Source organism: Cydia fagiglandana, chromosome 11 (assembly GCF_963556715.1).
Source record: "Cydia fagiglandana chromosome 11, ilCydFagi1.1, whole genome shotgun sequence".
NCBI lineage: Eukaryota > Metazoa > Arthropoda > Insecta > Lepidoptera > Tortricidae > Cydia > Cydia fagiglandana.
The window spans coordinates 14835-36976 of NC_085942.1; the positions used below are offsets into that span (position 1 = coordinate 14835).

Here is a 22142-nt window from a genome sequence, read left to right on the forward strand (position 1 = left end):
TTGTCATTATACGCATCATGTCTTCAAAGTTGAGAGACCCTGTATCCTCCTTGCTAGAGCTGCTAGTTGTCTGTGTATTCTCCGTTGGTTTTAAGGGAGCCGGGACCGGTCTCTTGAATTGTTCCCGAAAGTCTGCTCTCAGCTGGGCCATTTCAGCCTTGAGATCAGTCAATTGAGCACGCAGGCTATCGTTTTGCACCTGCAGACGCCTCGTCTCCTCTGAAGTAGAGCGCTCTAGTAGGCACTCAAAGGTCTCTTTAATTGACACTGCCGCGTCCTTCAGGGCCTTTACAAAGGTGCCTTTCAAATTGCCGGAGTTTTTGGCAACCAAGGATATTGCATCCAGACTTGTCTGCACTCGCTGAGACAGCGCTGCCGCAGAAAGATTGTCTTGTGCACAGGGCAGGACCGAGATAGAACTTAGGCCGCCCGACTGACTACGAGTAGAAAAGGGCAGCTTTATGCCGGCCACTTCTTCTTCTGCCCTCAAACGCATTTCCTCTCTCATGGCGCGATTATACTCCTCTTTGGCCTTGGTGAGACCAACGTACTGTCCCGTGGTTGGGGGCCGACCGCGACCTCGCTTTGAACCCGACTGAGACCGCTTTTCAGTGGTCTCGTCTGAGTCTGACCCCAAGCCGCCGCAACCGCGCTTCCGCCAGAACCTCCTTTCGGTGTCACTTAGTGAATAACAACTCATGGCCGAGTCAGACTCGGCATCATCACCATGCTTGTTATCGGGAGCTGGCTCCGAGCGGATACTGAGCATGCTCCCTGTATCGGATTCAATGTCCACACCTTTATCGCCCACGTGAGCTTCCGCCTCTTTCCTCTTTGTGCTACTAGACGGAGCTGGTGTTTGGGACTCATGCTTCTCATCGCAGCGAGAGAGATTCACCCTTAAGTCCGGAAGCGATCTCCGACTCCCCGGTCGACTCTGTGATTCTTCTCTAGTTAAGGCTTCCGGTACCTCACTCTTTGAGGGAGACACTGTCCTTGCCGACACCACCGTGGTGTCCTTGGATTCTTTGGAGGTCTTAGGGCCCGATCTGCCCTTGCCGGCGAACCGACCCTTACAGTCCCTCTCTGGCGATCCTCCACCCCTCAGTCTTAGAATGCCCAGCTCTGAGCACTCTTCCGTATTCGAGTCTAGGTCGTTGGTGTTGGAGTGCGACATCAGGTCACAGTCCTTCACCTCCAGATCAACTAAATCCTTATTCCACGTAGCATCAATGTCCATATTCGTTACGCCAAGGTTGTGTTCACGGAGACCGGCAACCTGCCGGCCTACGAGGCGATTGTTGCCCACCCCTGCATACGGAGGGCAGCCGGTCACCGAAGTGAGCGGACGGGATTCCTCCTTTTGGAGACCCGCCAGGGGACTTTTTTCGCAATCAGCCTTCATTGTACTTTACCAATGCTCCACATCGTCGTCTCTTTTTTCGGGGGTGAGCTCCCCCGCACGCTTGGCACTGGACTCCCTCCAGCCATGCATCCCATCGGCACGGTCCGCTCACCTTGGGATTGGGGATTTATTATAGTGGTTTTCTCCACGCAGCGCTACTCTCAATGAGCAGCGCCCCCGGCCCGCTCAGTGCGGGTTACGGGTTGCCCGACGGGGGGCCGAAACCCATCTAGCAGCCACATGACTGTGACCGCCAGACCCGCCGCGCCGCAAGCCTTGCAGGCTCGCCATCCCACGCCACCAAGCGGCCGCTGGCCCTGAACCGGGCCCCGACAACAAACGATGCAAACGCACCACCTCCAAGACATCTGCATCCCCTGACACCTCAGATTTGCTGAGGCATCTCGGGAGCAGCCATCCACAACAACACGGCACTAAAGCCAACGCAGGAGAAGACTCAACTGCCATAACCACTCTGTGACTGGTAGTTCGCAGGGGGAGAATAGCAAGCGCGCAACTGAGCGGCTATCCTCCCCCTCCCAGGGTGCACCACGAGGAGGTCTACCAATCCCGCACCCCAACCTAACCTAACCTAACCTAACCTAACCTAACCTAACCTAACCTAACCTAACCTAACCTAACCTAACCTAACCTTTTTTTTTTTTTTTTTCGTTGGAAAAATGCTTTATGCATGCCCACACACCCGGGGGAGAAATGCGGGTTATGTGGGACTCGGCAAAGGCGCCGCTACCCACTAAAAAACCAACGGTATGCCTGCGCGCCGCCAATTGGGCGTGGCCACGGGTTCTCTTAAGTACGCAACCGTGACCACGCCGGCGCCGCTCGCCACTACCACATGCGGCGGGTCCTTCTCTGGGGGGGCTAGAGAGGAACTTCTACCCCTGCCTCCTCAGAAGGCGCGTGGGCATACCACGCGCGCCTTCTCTGCGAGGCCTATGTAATGGGCAGCGACGCCCCCGCGCCGCTGCCCAGACCTCGCTAGGTGGGGGGAAGGAGATGGGCATACGCTCTCCTCCGGGCCCCTGCGCGCTTGCGGCGGATCGGGTGCGAGGCTGGGTCAGCCTCCCGTTCCCTCTCCGCTGCCTCCTTCTGCGACATTACATCCTCGCAGAAGGAGAGAACCGCTTTCCACGACCTCTCGTCGGCGGTCATAGTCTTAACTATGGCTGGCAAGGAGAGGTCGTCCCCCACCACTGCCACGAGATCACGGCGCTGCCCCGCCCAGGCTGGGCATTCCTCCAGGGTATGCTGCGCCGTGTCCTCGGCGCAGCTGCACTGGTGGCACTCGGCCGTCACCTCCCGTCTTGCGAACCGGTGCAGGTAGCTCCCGAAACAGCCATGACCCGTGAGCACCTGCACCAAACGGAAGGTTAACGAGCCCCGCTCTATCTCCATCCAGTTTTGTAGAACCGGCCGGACCGCCTCGACAGTCCTGTGTCCTTCCTCGCGTCCAGCCAGTTGTTCCTCCCATTGGAGGACGATGGACTGCCGGACGAGGAGCTTCTGCGCCTCTACTTCCCTGGGCGCTGGATGGTACTCCTGCAGCCGGAGGTCTCTGCGCCACTCGTACAAAGACGCTTGGGCCTCCGCCTCCAGATCCCAGGGAGGCGTTCCCGCTAATAAGCAAGCCGCATCGTACGAGATTGTGCGGTACCCGCGTACAACGCTGATGGCCATCGCCCTCTGAGCCTTCCTCAGCAGGGCGACATTTCGGGCCGCCAGATTCACCGCCCAGATCGGCGCCCCGTACAGGGCCATCGATCGCACCACCCCCATATACAGACGGCGGCTCGCAACCTCCGGCCCCCCGATATTGGGCATCAGCCTCTTCAGTGCGGCCGATGCTGCCATTAGTCGGGGGGTCAGGCGGACAAAGTGCTCGCGGAAGCTCCACCGGGAATCAAGGACGAGTCCAAGATATTTCATGTTGGACTCTACCTTGATTCGAGTGCCACCAACGACGATGCTGGATCCTTCAGGTGGCGCCTTCCGGGCAGCGTGGAAGCAGAGCGCCTCGGACTTGTGCAGCGCCACCTCCAGACCCAGCATCGTTATGCGCCTCACCACCTGTGCTACCGTCACGGTGGCGAGGCGTGCTGCTTCCCGGTACGAGGTCCCCCGGGACGTGACTAGCGTGTCATCTGCATAACAAGTCACACTTGACCCCGGGAGAAGCTCCCCCCGCAGGACCCAGTCGTACCCAATGTTCCACAGGAGTGGCCCTAAGACCGAGCCCTGTGGAACACCGCACGATGTCTCCCACCTTGTTAGCCCGCCGGCCCGGACCGGATACTCCACGCACCGCTCCGAAAGGTAGGCCCCGACAATTTGGCACAAATAGGGGGGCACTTTGTGGTGTTTCAGCGCCTCCCTAATGCACGACCACGGCAGGGTGTTAAAGGCATTGGCGATATCCAAGGACACCGCTAGCAGAACCCCACCGTGGTCAACCGCCTCATCCGAGAGGGCTTTGATGCGCGCGACCGCATCTACGGTCGACCTGCCCTCTCGGAATCCAAACTGATGTTCGGACAGGTCAGGTCCCACTCCCCGGAGGTGCTCGACGAGGCGACAGCAGATGATACGCTCGAAGAGCTTGTCAGCCTCGTCGAGCAACACGATCGGTCGGTAGGCTGATGGAGAGTCCGCGGGACGCCCATCTTTTTTAAGGAGGACGAGCCGGCCGGTTTTCCAGATGGTCGGAAATCGGCCGGACTGCAGACAGGCGTCCAGTAGCCCGCGGAATCTCTCCCCCAGGGCCCGCAGCGCCAGAGCCAGGACGCGTCCTGGGATCCCATCTGGACCAGGTGCCGTGTTTTTAGCTTTAAGCCTCAGCACGGCTGCATCTAGCTCTGCCTCCGTTACCGCAGGCACCCCGACTTCCGCAACCTCATACCCTACGAGCTGATGAGGAGGTGCCATTGCTGGGGGCTGGTGTTCCGGTCTGTTCGGGAACAAGTTGGAAACAACCACCTCCAGCAGTCGAGGCTCGAGACTCTCCGTCAAGGGGGGGGCCCAGGGGCGCAGTTTGCCCCTGACCGCCTTGTACGGCCTCCCCCATGGATCCCGGTTTAGCGTTTCGAGAAGCTCCGCTCTGGCGCTCGCTTTCGCCTCGCAGATGGAGAGCTGCAACGCCTTGACTGCCTCTCTATAGGCGTTGTACAGCCGCGTCTCTTCTTCAACGTCTCGGGTCTGCCTTCGTCGGCGGGACCGTGTGTACTGGCGTCTCGCCCTGTTGGAGCGGGATCGAAGTTCTTCGATTTCTCGAGACCACCAGTACACTTGACGCTTCGGAGGCCGTGGCTTAGCTCGTGACATGCCTGCGTCACAAATTTGTGACATAGCTTCACGAAACCAGGCTGCCTCTTCCTCGACCTCCACAGGCCCAGAAGATGTTGACCAGGCCTGTACGAGGGACGCTATTTCTACCGCTTCGCGATCTAGGCTGGTCAGTGCCCAGCGAGGAGAAAGAGTCGCAGCACGGCCATTCGGACGACGATCTGTGTCTGTCGTGTCTCCGGAGGACGTGGAGACATCAAACCGGATGTACAAATGGTCTGATAGTGTCTCCACCGTCTCTAGCACTCTCCAGTCACGGACACGGGTCGCAAGTGCCGGGGTCGCGAACGTAACGTCCACTATGGACTCCCCCTGCCAGCGCACGCAGGTACTGGCCGACCCTCGGTTCAGAACTGACATGCCGGTCATCGTCGCCCACTCCTCTAACAGATCTCCACGAATATCTGTTACGGGACAGCCCCAAGACCTGGATTTGGCATTTAAATCACCCGCGACAACTACCTGGCGCGGTTGGGTCTGGCCGACGAGAGCCGCTAGCTGGCCGAGGAAGGCTTCAAACTCGGAGACTCTTCGGTTGGGGGAGAAATATACCCCAATCAGGGTGATTTCGCCCCAGAGGACAGCCACATAGCCTTGACCTCTCGACAAGGTGGAAGGGGGCGGTATGCCCGCTGCCCCTGCCTTTGTTATAATGGCCACTAAGCCGTCCAGGTCCGCAGCCCAGTTGTGGCTGGGAGGGACATAGTACGGCTCGGCGACCACGGCGACATCTATCGACCACTGCGCCATGGACTGCAGGAGGAGATCTTGAGCCCCGGCGCAGTGGTTTATGTTCGCCTGGAGGATCCGATTAACTGACGCCTCCATTATTCGGCGCATTGTTAATCGGGCCCTCTTTAGCAGCCGGAGGCGTTGACGCTCCAGGGGTGCCTGGTTTGCCGGCCATCTTCCGGGAAGCACGTTTCGGGGCTTTAGCCCCCGTCGTGCAGGTACTGCTGCCGGCAATGTGGTCGGCAGGTTTCCCCGCTGCAGCGCACAGAGTGCAGTGGGGCGCGGCGGTGCAGTCCTTGGCCCGGTGACCGGATTGACCGCAGCGGTAACATTGGTCGCTGCGATCGATTTCTGAGGTGCACCCCTTCCTAACATGGCCAGGCACCAGGCAGCGGTAGCACCTCAGGGGTCGGGACTCCAGCAGCTGCACGTTTGCCGAAGCCCAGCCGACGAGGAGTCGCCCCTCAGCCACTTTCTTGGCGGCTGCTACGGGGCAGCGAACCCACGCTGTACCCAGGCCTGTTGGTGTTCGGGAGATCCGCCCAACATTCACTGCCTCTAGGGCACACCCTCCAGCTTTCGCCACGGCAGCGGCGAGCTCTTCTTCTGCGACCGAGTCATCCAGGCCGGAAATGCGCATCTCCGCGCATTTGACCGGCCTAGCGATGCGGACGTCGGCCTCATTAAGCGTCTCCCTCAACTTGGCAGCAAGGGAGTCTGCTTTGTCGCCACTAGTGGTGACTGGGCCCGGGATCTCCAAGATTGCCGCCCCTGTCACTGCCCTACGGAACCTCAGACCGGTGATACCGAGCCCGTCCAGGGAGATTTTGGACTTGGCCTCCGTAATCACCGTTCCGTAGGTGACGCCTCTCTCTTCTGCTCCCATCTGCAGGGTGAGGACTACGGCCGCCGAACGCGGGGCGCGCAGTGTCACCTTGGCCTTCTTGCGACCCTTCCCTTCTTGCGCTTTCCGCGGTGCCGCCGGCTGTTGTGGCTTCGCAGTCGTCGCCGCTCCAGCGGAAGTCTTCTTTTTGTTCTTACCCCGCTTGACCACAGTCGTCCAACCCTCTTCAGAGGCTGGCACTGGTGTCTGCAGCCGAGGCTGCTGGACTTGGGAAGCGGGACCAGGAACACTCGTAGGAGGCTTTTTGGGCCCCTCCTTCTTTTTCTTCTTCTTCGCGGCCCGCTTCGCACCCGATGGGTTGGTAGGAGCTGGGGTGCGACCGGGGGGAGAGTTTCCTGCTTTGGAAGGTGTGAGCCTTTTTTCTTTCTGAGTAGTCTCTCCGCCGGACGGAGGGAGGAGTCTGTCTTTGATTGTGGTCATGTGGGCGTCCAGGTACGACGTCACCTGGGCCATGACCACGCGACAGATCTCCTTCGTCAGAGGCGCCGAGGTTTTGCTCTGTTCGGCCACCGTCTTCGAACTCCTATCCTGTCCGGGTAGGGAGGATGCAGCACTGCCCTGCTGACGCATCGCCTCCATTTGGGCCTTAATTTCGGCCATTTCTTTTCGGAGACTGGCCATCTCCCCCCTCAGCCGGTCGTTGTCGGCCTGAAGCCGCGTCGTTTCCTCGGTGGCTGTGCGTTGGCTGAGTTCAGCAAACGCATCCGTGATTGCCGACGAGGCGTCTTTTAGGCGGCGGATGTACGGGCCCTTCAGATTCTTTGATGTGGCTGCCACCCTTTCGATGACAGCCACACTATCCGCGACCTGTCGTCTCAGGTCCCGTATGCCGGGCTCTTCTTCGGGGTTCGCCCCAGGCCGAGGAATGGTGTCTTTGCGGAACCCTTGCCGCATTCGGATTTCCATTTGTTCCAGCTCTTTCTCCGCCTCGAGGCGAGCCTCTTCCCGGAGGGCACGGTTATAAGCTTCTCTTGCCTTAGCCATGCCCATGTAATTCCCAGTCGTGGGGGGGCGGCCCCGGCGTTTAGAGGCTTGGGATGAGCCCCCGCTGCCGGTTGAACGGCGCCCCTCATCTCCGCTGGAGCCTGGCATAGAGTCCGAGTCGGATGGTCGAGGTCTTTTTTCTGGGCGGTCCTGCCACATCCTACCGTACTCTTCACCCTCCGTTGTCTCCACGTCCGAAATTGGCACTAGGCCCGCGGGTTTGAGTGGGGTCGGCATCCGTGGGCGCACCTTTCCCTTTCCCTTTCCCCGGTTTTTGGGGTTGCCCGTTGGAGCCTTCCCATCCACGTCGGTTCCTTGACGTTCCGTGGTCGGGCTCCCATGGCGACTAGGGGGGGGGGAAGTCACCGGCGACGGGCTGGACCGCACCGTGTACATGGTGCCGTCCGAGTCACCCCCACTTCCCGCTAGAATCCCTGGAATCCCTGGGTCTATTCGGGTCAGGAGGACTTTGGCGACCCTCTCGAACCTGGCCTCACGGCCTCCCTCGAGCGCCAGTAGTGCGCGTGGCTCCTCCTGTCTTGCCCCTACTTCTGTGGCGGTGCTCGGAGTTGCACCTGGCGCACGCCGTATAAAGCGGCCCTGCCTGTCCCTTGCCGCTGTTAGGACGTCAACCCCTCCAAACGGAGGAATCTGCAGCTCGGGCAAGCTGAGGTCAATGCGTGGGCTTGGATAGTCCACACATTGACTGTGCTGTGACACGTTCTCCCGTGCAGGGACAGGCCCCTGCACGGGCGAACGCGCCAAGGAGCTTCGCGGAAGAAAGACCCTTTCCTCCTCGTCCTCCGAGTTTCCTCCCCTCATCCGCAAAATATCCATATCGCTTGCGTAATCGAGTTCCGTTTGTTCATAGCCAGTGTCGTGTTCACGAGAGCCGGCATCCCGCCGGCCCACGAAGCAACTTTTGCCCCCTCCGTATACGACGGGGCTCTCACCCGCCGAAGCGAGTGAACGGGATTGGGTACCCGCCCGGAGAATTTTAAAGTTGCTGATCTCCATGATTAGCTTTTTTAAGGGGTGAGCTCCCCCGCACGCTCGGGACTGGACTCCCTCCAGCCACGCATCCCATCGGCGCGATTGCTCACCTTGGGATTGGGGTAATTTATTATAGTGGTTTTCTTCCACGCGGTGCTACTCTCAATGAGCAGCACCCCCGGCCGGCTCAGTGCGGGTTACGGGTTGCCCGACGGGGAGCCGAAACTCACCCAGCAGTCGCATGACTGCAGCTGCCAGACCCGTCGCGCCGCGAGCCTTGAAGGCCCGCCATCCCACGCCGCTCGAAGGCGGCCGCTGCCCAATATTAGGGCTCCTTCAAACACGGTGCACGCGCACCACCACCGTGCGTGCCTCCGTCGCGGGTACCTGGCCTCGTGAGATCCACACACATCTCAGGCCAGGCCCGCCCACCCTATGTACTTCCCCTGCGCCCTCTGCTCCGTCAGAGGGACGCGGGGAGAACCGTCATGTGCCGCTCTTTGTCTGGTCTCTCACTCCAGGCCTGTCCGGTATGGGTAGCCCTGTCCGGCGTAGCCCCGAGGATCATTGAGACACGCAAGCCCCCCCACCACGGCAAGGTGGCAGCACTTCGAGGGGAACCTAACCTAACCTAACCTAACCTAACCTAACCTAACCTTTTTTTTTTTTTTTTTTTTTTTTATACAGGGGAAATGCATTACGCATACCACCCGGGCGAACGGGGACACCCGAGTGGTTATGTGGGACTCCCACGAGAATCCGGTCTACCCACTAAAACCACCTGTCTGTCGCCTCGGTGCCTTAAGGGCGGAGTTACGGGCACGCGGCGTCACTCATCCACAACTCCGCCAGCAACTGTCCCTTAGGACCCATCACCAGGTAAAACCTCCATTAAGGGCGTATCCGAACACTTTCCACGCCTCCTACCCGAGGACCTCTTTCCTATGGGTGTCAAACGCCCCCGTATCTGACACCCGGAGGTCTATGTTAAGGTGGCAAGCGTCTGTCGTGCGCAGCACGCCTGCGTCTCATTCTACGTCGGCGCATAGGGTCAGCCTCAGCCTGAAACCTAACCTAACCTAACCTAACCTAACCTAACCTAACCTAACCTAACCTAACCTAACCTAACCATCCTGGGTAAAGTTTTCGAAAAGATGGTGGTGGCCAGGCTTAAATTCCACCTACTACCCCAAATGAGTAACAACCAGTACGGGTTCATGCCACAGCGCAGCACCGAGGACTCCCTTTATGTCCTAATGAAACGTATAAAAAGCAAACTACATCAAAAGAAGATAATCACGATAATATCACTCGACATAGAGGGGGCTTTTGATGGTGCTTGGTGGCCGGCTATAAGGACCCGTCTGGCAGATGAAAACTGTCCAGTCGAGCTAAGACGCGTAATTGATAGCTACCTCACGAACCGAAGGGTAACTGTCAGATATGCCGGGGAGCAATACAGCCTGGACACCACCAAAGGATGCGTGCAGGGGTCGATAGCGGGTCCCATCCTCTGGAACTTGCTTCTGGACCCGCTGTTAAAAAGCTACGAGCAAAAGGGATACTACTGTCAGGCATTTGCCGACGACGTCGTCCTTGTCGTTGATGGGGACACTGCCCTTGAAATAGAATTGCGCGCAAACGCTGCTCTCAGCCATGCTCAGGAGTGGGGAGTCAAAAATAAACTCCGATTTGCACCACATAAAACAAACGCCATGGTAATCACGCGGAGGCTTAAGTATGACACCCCTCGACTGTGTATGGGTGGGACCAGCATAGCCATGACAAAAGAACTAAAAATACTTGGAGTAACCATCGACGACAAGCTGACATTCAACAGCCACGTCTCAAATGTCTGCAGAAAGGCAATAGCAGTGCACAAGCAACTGTCGAGGGCTGCAAAGACGGAATGGGGGCTTCATCCTGAAGTAATCAAAATAATATATGTGGCAACCATAGAACCGATAGTGCTGTATGCCGCCAGCGTGTGGGCGCACGCTGCGAATAAACTCGGTATACAAAAGCAGCTGGCGGTGGTGCAACGTGGAGTGGCACAGAAAATCTGCAAAGCCTACCGTACGGTCTCCTTGAACTCAGCGCTGATTCTGGCAGGGATACTCCCTCTAGACCTCCGAGTACGAGAGGCGGCACTATTGTATGAAGCCAAGCGAGGTGAGTACCTGCCTGACTCAGTACCTGACGATAGGGAGATTGAACGGATGGCACCGGCAATAGAAATGCCCCACCCCGCAGAGCGCGAAGAGTTGGGAGTGGTTCGCCTGGTAAACTTAGATGATGTCAACTCGAACAGCGAATTCGACGTACGAATATTCACCGACGGTAGCAAAATTGGGGGCGGTGTCGGGGCCTCACTTTCTATCTGGAAGGGAGAAACCGAAACTAAAGCCCACAGGCTTGCCCTGTCAAAATACTGCACCGTTTACCAGGCAGAACTACTTGCCCTCTGTAAGGCCACAAGAGAAGCAAAGAAATATGCCGAGAAATCGTTTGGAATCTACAGCGACTCTATGGCTGCCCTCCAAACAGTACAAAACCACAGTTGTCTTCACCCCCTAGCAGTAGAAGCCAGAGAGAATTTAAAAGCCATGTCTCTCCAGGGTAAAGTAGCTACTCTACACTGGATTAAAGCTCATGCAGGGTTAGAGGGCAACGAGCGGGCTGACGAGCTGGCGAAAGGAGCAGCTGTGGGCTCCAAGCGAAAGCCGGACTACGACCACTGTCCGGTCTCGTTCGTCAAGCGTAGCATTCGCATGTCAACGCTTGACGAGTGGAACCGGAGGTACAAATCTGGCGAAACGGCATCCATTACAAAACTTTTCTTCCCGGATGCAGTAAAGGCATATAGGATGACAAAGAAATTCACACCAACAAACTTGAAAACACAACTGATGACGGGGCACGGTGGGTTCTCCGAATACTTGAACCGATTCAAGTGCAAGGAGAGCCCATCGTGCATCTGCGATAGCAATATACAAGAAACAGTGCCGCATATATTGTTCGAATGCCCAGCTTTTGGCAAAGAAAGGTTTGAAATAGAACAAAACACCAAACTTGACATAACTGCCGCCAACCTGCAAAATATTATGGACAGTACAGAGATGGAAAATTTCTTAGAATTCTGCCTGAAAATTGTAAAGAGGGTTGTAGAAAGAAACAAAACTAGATAGAAATATATGTTTTTAAAATATATTGAGTATATTTAAGAAAAACATATGTAAAATAGATAGACAAACATTAAAAAACTAGGGCGAAATGTGAAACCGATTAGATCTGAACAAATATAGTACAAGTATAAATAAAAGCGAACTGTTATGTTAAATATAAGATAAAAATGTAAATTTATTATAAGAAAATGTAAAAGTGTGTAATGTTAACATAAGATGAAAACTAAAGTAGTCATAAGAAAAACTGTGTGTAATGTTAACATAAGATGAAAACTAAAGTAGTCATAAGAAAAACTGTAATAGATAAATAAGAGAAATGTAATAGTAAAATAGATAACAAATAAAGAAAACCCCTGTCGAATCCCTTTATTGTCCCAAATAACAATAAAATAAATAAATAAATAAGAAATTAGAGGATAGGTGGGACTCTACCCACAGCAGGAACGAAAGAGATGAATGAAAGAAAGAAAAAGTATGTTGAATGGAAGTACGAGAAGCATGAAAAGCGAGAACTGGTATGCATGAGAACCGCTAGATACAATCTCCGATCACGTCGGAGGCGACAGAAAAAAAAAAAAAAAAAAAAAAAAAAAAAAAAAAAAAAAAAAAAAAAAAAAAAAAAAAAAAAAAAAAAAAAAGAAAAACCTAACCTAACCTAACCTAACCTAACCTAACCTAACCTAACCTAACCTAACCTAACCTAACCTAACCTAACCTAACCTAACCTAACCTAACCTAACCAACCAACAAAAAACCAAACTAAACACTACCTGAATAAATTGATTTTTGGCACAATTTTATTACTCAACGAGCCCGATTTTTTGATAGTATACTTATTTTCATAGTCCTCCTGGTTCCGTAGATATTCAAATTTTTACTACTTTTCAAAATCTCACTTCTTCAAAAATTCGTAACTCAGTCATCTTTTCACTTTTCAATATTTTTTCCTTTCCTAAAAATCTCTTTTTGACATTTCTTAATAATTCAATACTAAAAATAATATATTCTCATACAACTTCACATAAAAATATCCAATTTTCTTCACTTTTTAATTGCACCTGCCAAAAAGCTACAAGCAATCTACATTTTTACTAATATCTCTGTATCCACCCAATAGATTTTTCTAGTTTTTATTTTATTAAGTAAAGTAAATTTTATTTATTCATTTTTGTTATATAAGTCAACCTCGTATCTCTTACGGTTTTTTGAATAACTTCGAAGTTCACTTCCGTCGTCTTCTGACCTAACTTTACCACACTTTTTAATAGTTTGTTAAACAAATTTTATTTAAAAATTCTGAAACTTAGTACATATTTAAAGTTCATTAAGCTCTATTTTTTGCTATCATTTCTATCTTCGTATTTTGTTTGGTTACGGAGATATTAAATTTTTAGTGTTCCTTTAATATTTCTTATATTAAAAAATTCATAACTCACTCATTTTTCAAGTTTTTCATAGTTTTACTTCACAGTAAAATCTGTCTTTGTTATATCTATAAAATAGTTTAATACATGTAAATAGTTTTCTTACATCTTCATAGTTTAAATTAATAATTTCTTCGAAATTTAGCGGTGCCTGCAAAAACCATAATAGCAATCATTCTAAAACTTATTTATCTTCATTTCCACTCGTTAGATTTCTCTTGTTTTAAATTCATTTGATAGATCTTTTTGTTTTTAACATTTTCTTTAGATAACCCTTTCTTAAAAACTCTTCGTTGCATTAAAATTAATATTTTTCTTAAAATTTAACCTATTTTGTAATCTCCTTATTTCTCGATATATATAATTACATTAGAAAATGAGTAGCGAAAGTGTAAATAGCCTCAACATGTCAGAGCAGTTTGACAATCTCTTCACCACACCGCCGGGCACACCTGCCCAGCGAGAACGTTCACCGTCGCCTATGCGTGACACTAACATCCATCCGGTGCTTGGATTGCTCGACGAGCTCGCTGGCGATCTCGAGTTCGAATCTAAACAGATACTCGAAAACCTCGAAACTACGACAACCCACCGCAGTATAACTGTTGAGAACAAGAGGCAAATTAAAATCGCCGCCAAAAATATCCCATCTATATTTGCGAGTTATGCAAAGCAGATGCGCGCACAAATCCGGAGCATCTTAACACAAACTCCTACACCTACCGACCGTTCGTCGAAAGGGGTTCAAACAGACCCTAATGTCACACTGCAAGATCAGCCTTCACTGTCGCCGCTGCTGCCGCCGTCGCCGCTGCTGCAGCCGGCGACAAAGTACGGTGGCTCGGCCCAATTGCTTGAAACATCGAATACTTCAAATGATTTGATTAATTTTGACTCCCTCGATGTAAATATAAACATACTGACAAGAGAGAAAGAAACGCAAACGAATGTCTTAGTGCCTCGTAATCTCATAGTGGAAATTAAAGATAGCGTTGAGGACTATCTGCGCAAAATTGAGGCGGAAATCCTAAATATTAACAGAAATCTTATTTCCGATCGCTCGCACAAAAGCGTTACGGTCGAGAACAAGAAGAATATACACACTTCGGGAAGAAAAATATCATCCATATCAAGTTATTGGGCCAAAGAGCATATAGAGAAGTGCAGCGGCTTAGCTAATACTACAATCACAACTGATAACGTCACCATTAATAACAATAACCTAACCACTACAACTCGCAAAGATAACCGCACCATCCAAACGCAGACGGACTTCATGCCCGCACAGCAGCTGCTAACAACACCGCCATCGCCACCACCGCTGCGGGTGCCGCTGCCGTTAACACCACCTAATATTGAAACGCTTATGAATAATATAAAAAATGACACAGCCAACCTAATAAAGAAGGAAATTTTGTCTCTCAAGCGTGACATACGTTCGTTGACCGAAAAACCCACTACAGCATCGACTAAAACTACATACGCTACCGTGACGGGTAGGTCCGCAATACAGGCGCCTGCTGCTGTATCTTCGGAACCTACACAGATGACCACGAATCCGGCGATTGTCATCACTTCTAAGAAGGCCGGCGAAGGTGCTGCCGAAACTTTACAGACATGGAGAAAAGTAGTCTCCTTCCGTGATACGGACTTTGCCCCAACCGCTACAAAGTTTATATCGAATGGCAAAGTCCGTATTGAATTTAACACAAAAGAACAGCGTGACATAGCGTTATCAAAGACTAACGACGTCAATGCGGAGGTTGCCGCTGAAGCTTCAAAGTCACTTCGCCCCATGATTACTTTAAAGGGTATATCCGAAGATGTTCCAACAAAGGATCTTGTTGACATTATAATAAGTCAAAATCAACCGCTCAAAAATGTAATTAATGAAAGCAATAAGATTTCATTCCACTATAAAAAAGGCAACAAAAATCCTCGTTTGTATAATGCTGTACTCATGACGACGCCATCCACTTTTAAGGCCTTTATTCAACTAGGTAAAATCAACATAGATCACCAACGGGTGCATGCAGAGGAGCACGTACCTATCTTGCATTGTTTTAAGTGCATGCAGTATGGCCATACGCGAAAGCATTGTAAGGCTACCACAACCATCTGTTCACATTGCGCATCGTCTGACCATGAATATAAATCATGCCCGAACCAAAAAGATCAGACCAAAACAAAGTGCCACAATTGTGATGCATTTAATAAACAAGTAACTGAGGACCAATACAAGCTAAACACAGCACATAGCGCAACATCAACTTTTTGCCCCCGAATGCGATCTATGTTACAGAGAATAAAATCGCGCATTGATTATCAATCTAATTAATATTTAACATATTAAAATTTCACTCAAATGTAACTTTAATCTTTAACGAATTATATAAGTTTGTAAACAGTAACTCTTTTGTGGTAATGGCTTATTGACGACAACACTTGTAACTTTAGTGTATCCTATCTGTAAAATATCTTTGTTATTGAAACTATTATTATTATTACACCATTTTGCTTTGCATGAGAACTGTAATATTGACTGGCTTACGCTGATCAATATTGCAGTTAATTGTTCATCACATATGTAACATATAAACACTAATTTTGTCAAAAGCTTAGAATTAAACTCTCTAATCTCTTGCAAGGGGGCGGTGGCCGAGCGGCCACCCGCACTCACTGACTGTCGTGAGGTGGGTGGTCGGTCGGCACTTAGCGCCCCCCCTTAAAACTATCTATGCATCTATTTCTTTATCACATGAACACTAACTTATCAATTGAAATTACTCGCTTAGTAATATCCAATCTCTTGCAGGGGGACAGTGGCCGGGCGGCCGCCCGCACTCATTGTACTCTGTCATGGGGCGGGCGGTCGGGCGGCAGAACTTGTCCCCCCAAAACTTCTTTTTAGGATAGCTGGTCGCCCGTATTTCTAGCGAGGGCCAGTTATCCCTAAATTAAAATCAAACAAACACTCCAGTTACACTCAACACACATCTAATAAAAACACATTACACTCAACATGAAGTGGGGGAGGTTTTAGTCCGTAGGCGGCTGGGCACCATACCCAGCTGAGTCGGACATAACCGTCGGTACGGGCCGGCGGTATACATGAGTATTTCCTCCCTCACCGCAAAAAAAAAAAAAAAAAACCTAACCTAACCTAACCTAACCTAACCTAACCTAACCTAACCTAACCTAACCTAACCTAACCTAACCTAACCTAACCTAACCTAACCTAACCTAACCTAACCTAACCTAACCTAACCTAACCTTTTTTTTTTTTTTTGACGGAGTGGGGAATGCTTTTACGCATCCCTCCCAGGCCTTGAGAAAGGCCATAATGGGGAGGGTATGTGGGACTCACTCTTTCGGCTCCCTCTCCTAGCGAGAGGGAGGGAAAGAGAATACCCACTAAACCCCACTCCGGCGTCTCACCCTCTCAGACGTTGTATGGGGGCATCATGGGCTCGCGCAGTCATTCTTCCATGATGCCCCCCGTCTCTTCCCGGCATTAGGCCGGGGAACCCGCAGCAAAGGAAGGGAGAATCAGGGACGCTTCTGATTCCCCCTTCAGCCGTGTAGGGCCGTGCAATGTGGGCCTTAACCCACTGGCCCTAACGAGGGAGGACGCGGTTCACCGCAGCGAACTGTGCGCGTCTTCTCCCTCTTCGTCTCTGCCGAAGCGGGTGTGCGTCGGCCGCGTCTTCGCGCTCCCGCTCCGCTGCCTCCTTCTGCGAGATGACCTCCTCGCAGAAGGAGACTACCGCCTTCCATTTTCTCTCGCTGCCCAGCATGGCCGCAACGACGCTGTGCAGCGAGAGATCCGTCGTCCATATTGCTGCCGTAAGAGTACGGCGCTCCTCATCCCAACGACTGCAGACCTCCAAGGTATGTTGGGCCGAGTCATCAGGGTCACCGCATTCGTGACACTGGGGCCCTAATTCCCTCTTTATGTTGTGCAGGTAATGACCGAAGCAGCCGTGTCCGGTCATTACCTGCGTTGCCCTATATGATAGGGCCCCGTGTTTCCTCTTCAACCACTCCTCTATGTAAGGAAGGACTGCCCCTATGGTGCGTGTTCCATAGCGGGAGTCCTCCAGGCCGGCTTCCCATAGCTCTCGGAGCCTGTCCTTGGCCTCTCGGTCTGCCCGCTCTACTGCTTCTGGGTCCAAGTTCTCTCCTCGAGCCCTGGCCTCCGCCCTCAACGCGTATCTCTCCGCTAGGACCTGGGCATCGAGCTCCCACGGAGGAGTGGATGCAAGGAGACACGCCGCCGCGTGGGATACTGTTGAGTAGCCCCTAATTATTCTGAGGGCCACCACCCTCTGCGGCCGCCGGAGCAGGGATTTGTTTTCGCTCGACAGCCGGTCCGCCCAAATCGGGGCCCCGTATAGGGCCATACTTCTAACAACCCCCGCAAAGAGGCGGCGGCATGGGGCTCTCGGTCCTCCCACGTTGGGCAGCAGCCTACCTAGGGCGGAAGCCGCGCCCACAATTCGGGGAGCAAGTCGGATGAAATGCTCCCGGAAGTCCCACTTTCTGTCCAGGACCAGGCCAAGATATTTGATGTTGGCCTTGACCTGGACAGGTTCTCTATCCACTTGGATCGTCAAGTTGGCGGGCAGACACCATCCTTTTCCTCCGAAGACAATTGCCTCCGTCTTCGGGAGGGCTACCCTTAACCCAAGCAGGCGTATGCGGCCGATCGTCATTTCTGTGGCGACCGCCGCCCTCCGCAGGGTCTCCCCCAATTCTTTTCCCCGCACAGCCACCATTGTGTCGTCCGCGTAACATATGGTGGACATGCGGGGAAGCTGTGCCCCCCTTATGACCCAGTCATAGCCGATGTTCCACAGGAGAGGTCCTAAGACTGACCCCTGTGGAACACCGCAGGCCATTTCGCGCTCGCGACGGCCCCCTCTCATTTCGTAGAGCACTACCCTTTCAGATAGGTAGTGCTCCACGATTGTCCTCAGGTATGGAGGCACTTCGTGGTACCGAAGTGCCTCCTTAATCACAGTATACGGGAGGGTGCCGAAAGCATTGGCGATGTCAAGTGACACCGCCACGACACCCTCTCCTCTTCCCGCCGCATCTTCACTAAATTCCCTCAGAGAGGAAAGTGCGTCCATCGTGGACAGCCCCGCCCGAAACCCGAACTGCCTCTCACTGATGTTCGGGCCGGTGTTCCTGAGGTGTTGGAGAATGCGGCCGGCGAGGATGCGTTCCAACATTTTTCCGGCCTCGTCCAGAAGTACTATGGGCCGATATCCGGAGGGACTGTCCGGCGGGCGGCCCTCCTTCCTGAGGAGGCATAGCCTACCCTCTTTCCAGCATCTCGGAAAACGGCCCTCTTTTAGGCAATCGTTGAAAAGTTCCTTAATCCGATTTCCGAGATGCTTTAATACGATAGGGAGGACCTTCCCATGTACCCCGTCAGGCCCAGGAGCCTTTTTACATCGTCTAAGGCGGATGTCTACCCTCGTCATCTCTTCATCGGAGACCTCGGGGATCTCCATCGGACCTACCGGTTCTGCTAAGGGGACCGACATTACCGGTGGCGCAAAGTCGGGCGCCGGCGGAAAGAGGCCCTCCACTATTCGGGTGAGGAGTTCCGGCTCTAGGGAGTCCATGGGAGGGGCATGCTTCATCTTGTTGCGTACAAGCTTGTACGGTCGCCCCCATGGATCCCGGTCTAGAGTGGCCAGGAATTCCTCTCTCGCCTCATCCTTTCTTTTGGCGATTGCCAGGTTGAGAGCCTCTTTTGCCGCTTTGAGGGCCTGGTACGCTGCCTCTTCCTCCTCCTCAGTATGCCTCCTCCGTCGACATCGATTGAATGCGCGGCGGCACGCATTACTGGTGATACGGAGGGCCGCGATTTCCTCCGACCACCAGTACACCCTCCTCCTTGCTGTAGGTCGTCCGGCGCGTGGCATTGCTGCATCACATATTGATTGCAGACTTTCGCGGAGGCGTGAGGCACGCTCATCCACTCCTAGCGCTATTGGAGGAGGGTTATTCCACGCCTCAACCATTGCGGCTTCGTCCGCCATCTCGCGGTCCAGCTTTGTTATGGTCCACTTAGGGAAACCATTTCTTCTTCGGCCGGGCATCGGTGGGACTACCGGCGCATTGTGGACCCTCATTTGTATATAGAGGTGGTCGGACAGAGTTTCCACCTCCTCAAGGACCCGCCAATCCGTTATACGCGCGGCAATGGCAGGGGTCGCAAACGATATGTCAACAATAGACCCCCCCTGCCGCCGCACGCATGTATTGGCGTTGCCCTGGTTCAGGACAGCCAAGCCCGTCGCCACCGCCCAATCCCTTAGGGCAGCTCCCTTTGGGGTTGTGAGGGGCGAGCCCCAAGCCTCACTTTTGGCGTTAAAATCGCCTAATACGAGCACCTGGCTGGGGCTCGCTCTCCTTACAATATTTCCGATCTCTTCCAGGAATCGCTCAAGATCGCGAAGCGGTTTATTGGGGGAGAAGTAGCTCGCTACGACTACAGTTTCACCCCATTTTGCCGCTGCGTATCCCCGGCCTCGGGCTATTGGCGTAAGGAGTGGAAAGTCACCCACCGCCGGTACCATCATGGCCACCCTGCCGTCTGTGGCCCCTACCCAGTTTGCTTGGGGAGGAACATAATATGGCTCTGCCACCACCGCTATGGAGATGCCCCACTCCGCCGTGAATTGCATGAGCAGATCTTGAGCACGAGCGGAGTGGTTGACATTGCACTGTAAGATGTCCAGATGCGGGTGTACTGGCATTAGATATCCATATTTTGTCCCTCACAGGCCGGTTGGTCGGCGTTACGCTTTGGGGAGGTTCTTTGGGCCTTCAGAAGAGCCTCTTTGCCTTTTGCTGGTGGGGGCGCACAGGAAAAGCCCCCCATTATGTGCCCCGCTGGACGTTTGGCCGCATGGCACACCGAACAAAAGGCAGCCTCCGCCTTGCAGTCCGCCATCCTGTGGTCCGGTCTGCTACAGCGAAAGCAGAGGCTGCTCCTATCTACTGGCGATGGGCACAGTGCTCTGGTGTGCCCCGTGCCCATGCACCTGAAGCACCTCATTGGTGTTGGGTCCAGCGCCACTACCAGGGCAGAGGACCAACCTATTAGAAGTCGACCTGCTGCGGTGACCCTTTTGGCTGCCGTAATAGGGCATTGTGCCAATGCCGACCCTGTCCCATTATATTGGGCCCTAATTGATCCCACCTTAACATCATTCGGCGAGCATTCGCCCAATTTAGCGATTGCTCCCGCGATCGCCTCTTGAGTGGCTGCCTCATCTAGGCCCGAAATGCGTAGGTCCGCCATTTTGGTGGGCCTATATACTCGGGCTTCCTCTCCAATCACATCCGTGATTTTTCGGCAGAGTTCGTCAGCCGCCCTGCCATTGTCCGACCCGGACACCTCGATTATCCTGGCTCCAGCAGCTGTTTTACGGACCTTGACGTGCTCTAGACCGAAATCAGCAAGGTTCACCGATGTGGTGGCCTTCGACATGATTGAGGCATATGTCGCCTCAGACTCCGGCTTCAAAGCCACCACTATCGCAGCCGTAGAGGGCACAACCAGCTTTCGTGGTCCCGCAGGTGCCGGTTTCCGAGCCGGAGCGGCAGGGGGGGAAGAAGGCTTGGCGGATTTGCCAGATTTGCCCTTTCTGACAACCTGCGTCCAAGACTCAGCAGGCTGTTGTGTTGTTGTTGCCGGCTGTGAGGGTGGGGAGGCACTGGGCTCCTTCGCCGTCTTCTGCCTAGGAGCAGAGTTAGCCCTCTTCTTGGCCGCTGGTGCCGCTGGTGCCGAAGGCTGAGCCGCAGGGCACTTAGGCTGCCTAGTGGGCGGCGCACGTGTTACTGCTCTTGAGGGCACCTCAGAGAGAAGTTCCGGCTGGGGTATGGGCTGGCTCGCAGTCGTCTTATTCCTGTCCGCCGCGAGAGGGGGGCGGGGGACCGGCTCAGGGGAATAGCCCGTACGGGCCGAGATCATGTTTCCCATAGTAATTGTGAGATCCCGCTTCAGGTCCTCCTTCAGTTCCTTGAGGGCCTCCTTGAGGGCCTCAGCGAAACCCGTCGGGGACTGGTCGATTTGAGCCGTCGGGGCCTGTGCTAGGGGCTGGGTCTCCCTCTCAGAGAAAGCCCTACGAAGGGCCTTCATCTCCGCCTGGCATTGGGCAAGTTGCTCCCGCATTCTCTTATTGTCAGCCTTTAGGGCTCGCAACTCCTCACTTTCTTCTCGGTCTGCCAGGCAGTCAGTGGCCGCCAAAATGTCCCGGCAGGCCTGGTTCATTTTGCCCCAGACTTGTCCGTTTAGGTTGCCGGATTTCCCGGCAGCCTGTAGGACAGTCTGGGTCGCCTCCCGCACTATTTCGATGTAGTCCATCCCTGTGTATGGGGGCGGGCTACATTCTCTCATTTCTTGGCTTGGGCACGGGGACGGGGTCAGCTTCCGCGGCTCCTTATCCCCCTTCTTCTTATTGTCCCTCTTCTTGTCCCCCTGGGACCTTGTCTGGAGGGGGGGGAAAGGGAGGATCACCCCCTTTCCCTTTCCCTCCTGGCTATCCAGCACCTCCAAGAGGAGGTCCTCCTTATGGGCCCTCAGTCTGGCCTTGGCTGCTGCCAGGCCAGTAAAGTGGCCTTTGGAGGCTTTCTTCACCATGGCCTTGGCCCTACCCCTCAGCGCGGTGCTAATTTTGGGCCCGCTCCCAACGTGAGCCTCATAGTCCAGGTCCCGGTCTCCCTCATGGGGCCTCTTATTGGAGGCGGCCTCGGGCATGTCCTGTCCCTCCATAGGTTCCTCCCAGTTGGGCGAGGTTGGAGAACCTGCCCCTAAAGCCCCTTTATGGGGCCCCGTGATTGGAGCCCCCTCCAGATTCAACCCCTTCGCGGGGTTATCCATATATTTACCACGCGAAAACCACCCCTTATGGGTGGAATTCGCCTTAAAAAGGTGAAAAACCCAAAAACCTAACCTAACCTAACTATTTTGGTCAAGTGCGAGTCGCAGCAGAACCAAAACAGTAAAAACAAACTTAAAATTATTTTATGCGACGGGATGCAGCGTCACTCCTGGTTGAGCTACAGATCTCAAACCAATGTCTAAAAATAGCTTTAAGTGTGTGCTACCTACTAATATTTTTTCCAACTAA

The 22142-nt window shown here is 53.3% G+C and overlaps 2 protein-coding genes across 2 annotated transcripts; one reads left to right on the forward strand and one right to left on the reverse strand.

The window, feature by feature from the left end:
• Window positions 1-9532: 9532 nt before the first annotated feature.
• On the forward strand, window positions 9533-11566 carry LOC134668623 (uncharacterized). The gene has a single exon (XM_063526064.1). The coding sequence runs from the start codon at window positions 9533-9535 to the stop codon at window positions 11564-11566; it is 2034 nt and encodes a 677-aa protein (XP_063382134.1).
• An 8196-nt stretch (window positions 11567-19762) lies between these two features.
• On the reverse strand, window positions 19763-21892 carry LOC134668624 (uncharacterized). The gene has a single exon (XM_063526065.1). The coding sequence runs from the start codon at window positions 21890-21892 to the stop codon at window positions 19763-19765; it is 2130 nt and encodes a 709-aa protein (XP_063382135.1).
• Between the last annotated feature and the right edge of the window lie 250 nt (window positions 21893-22142).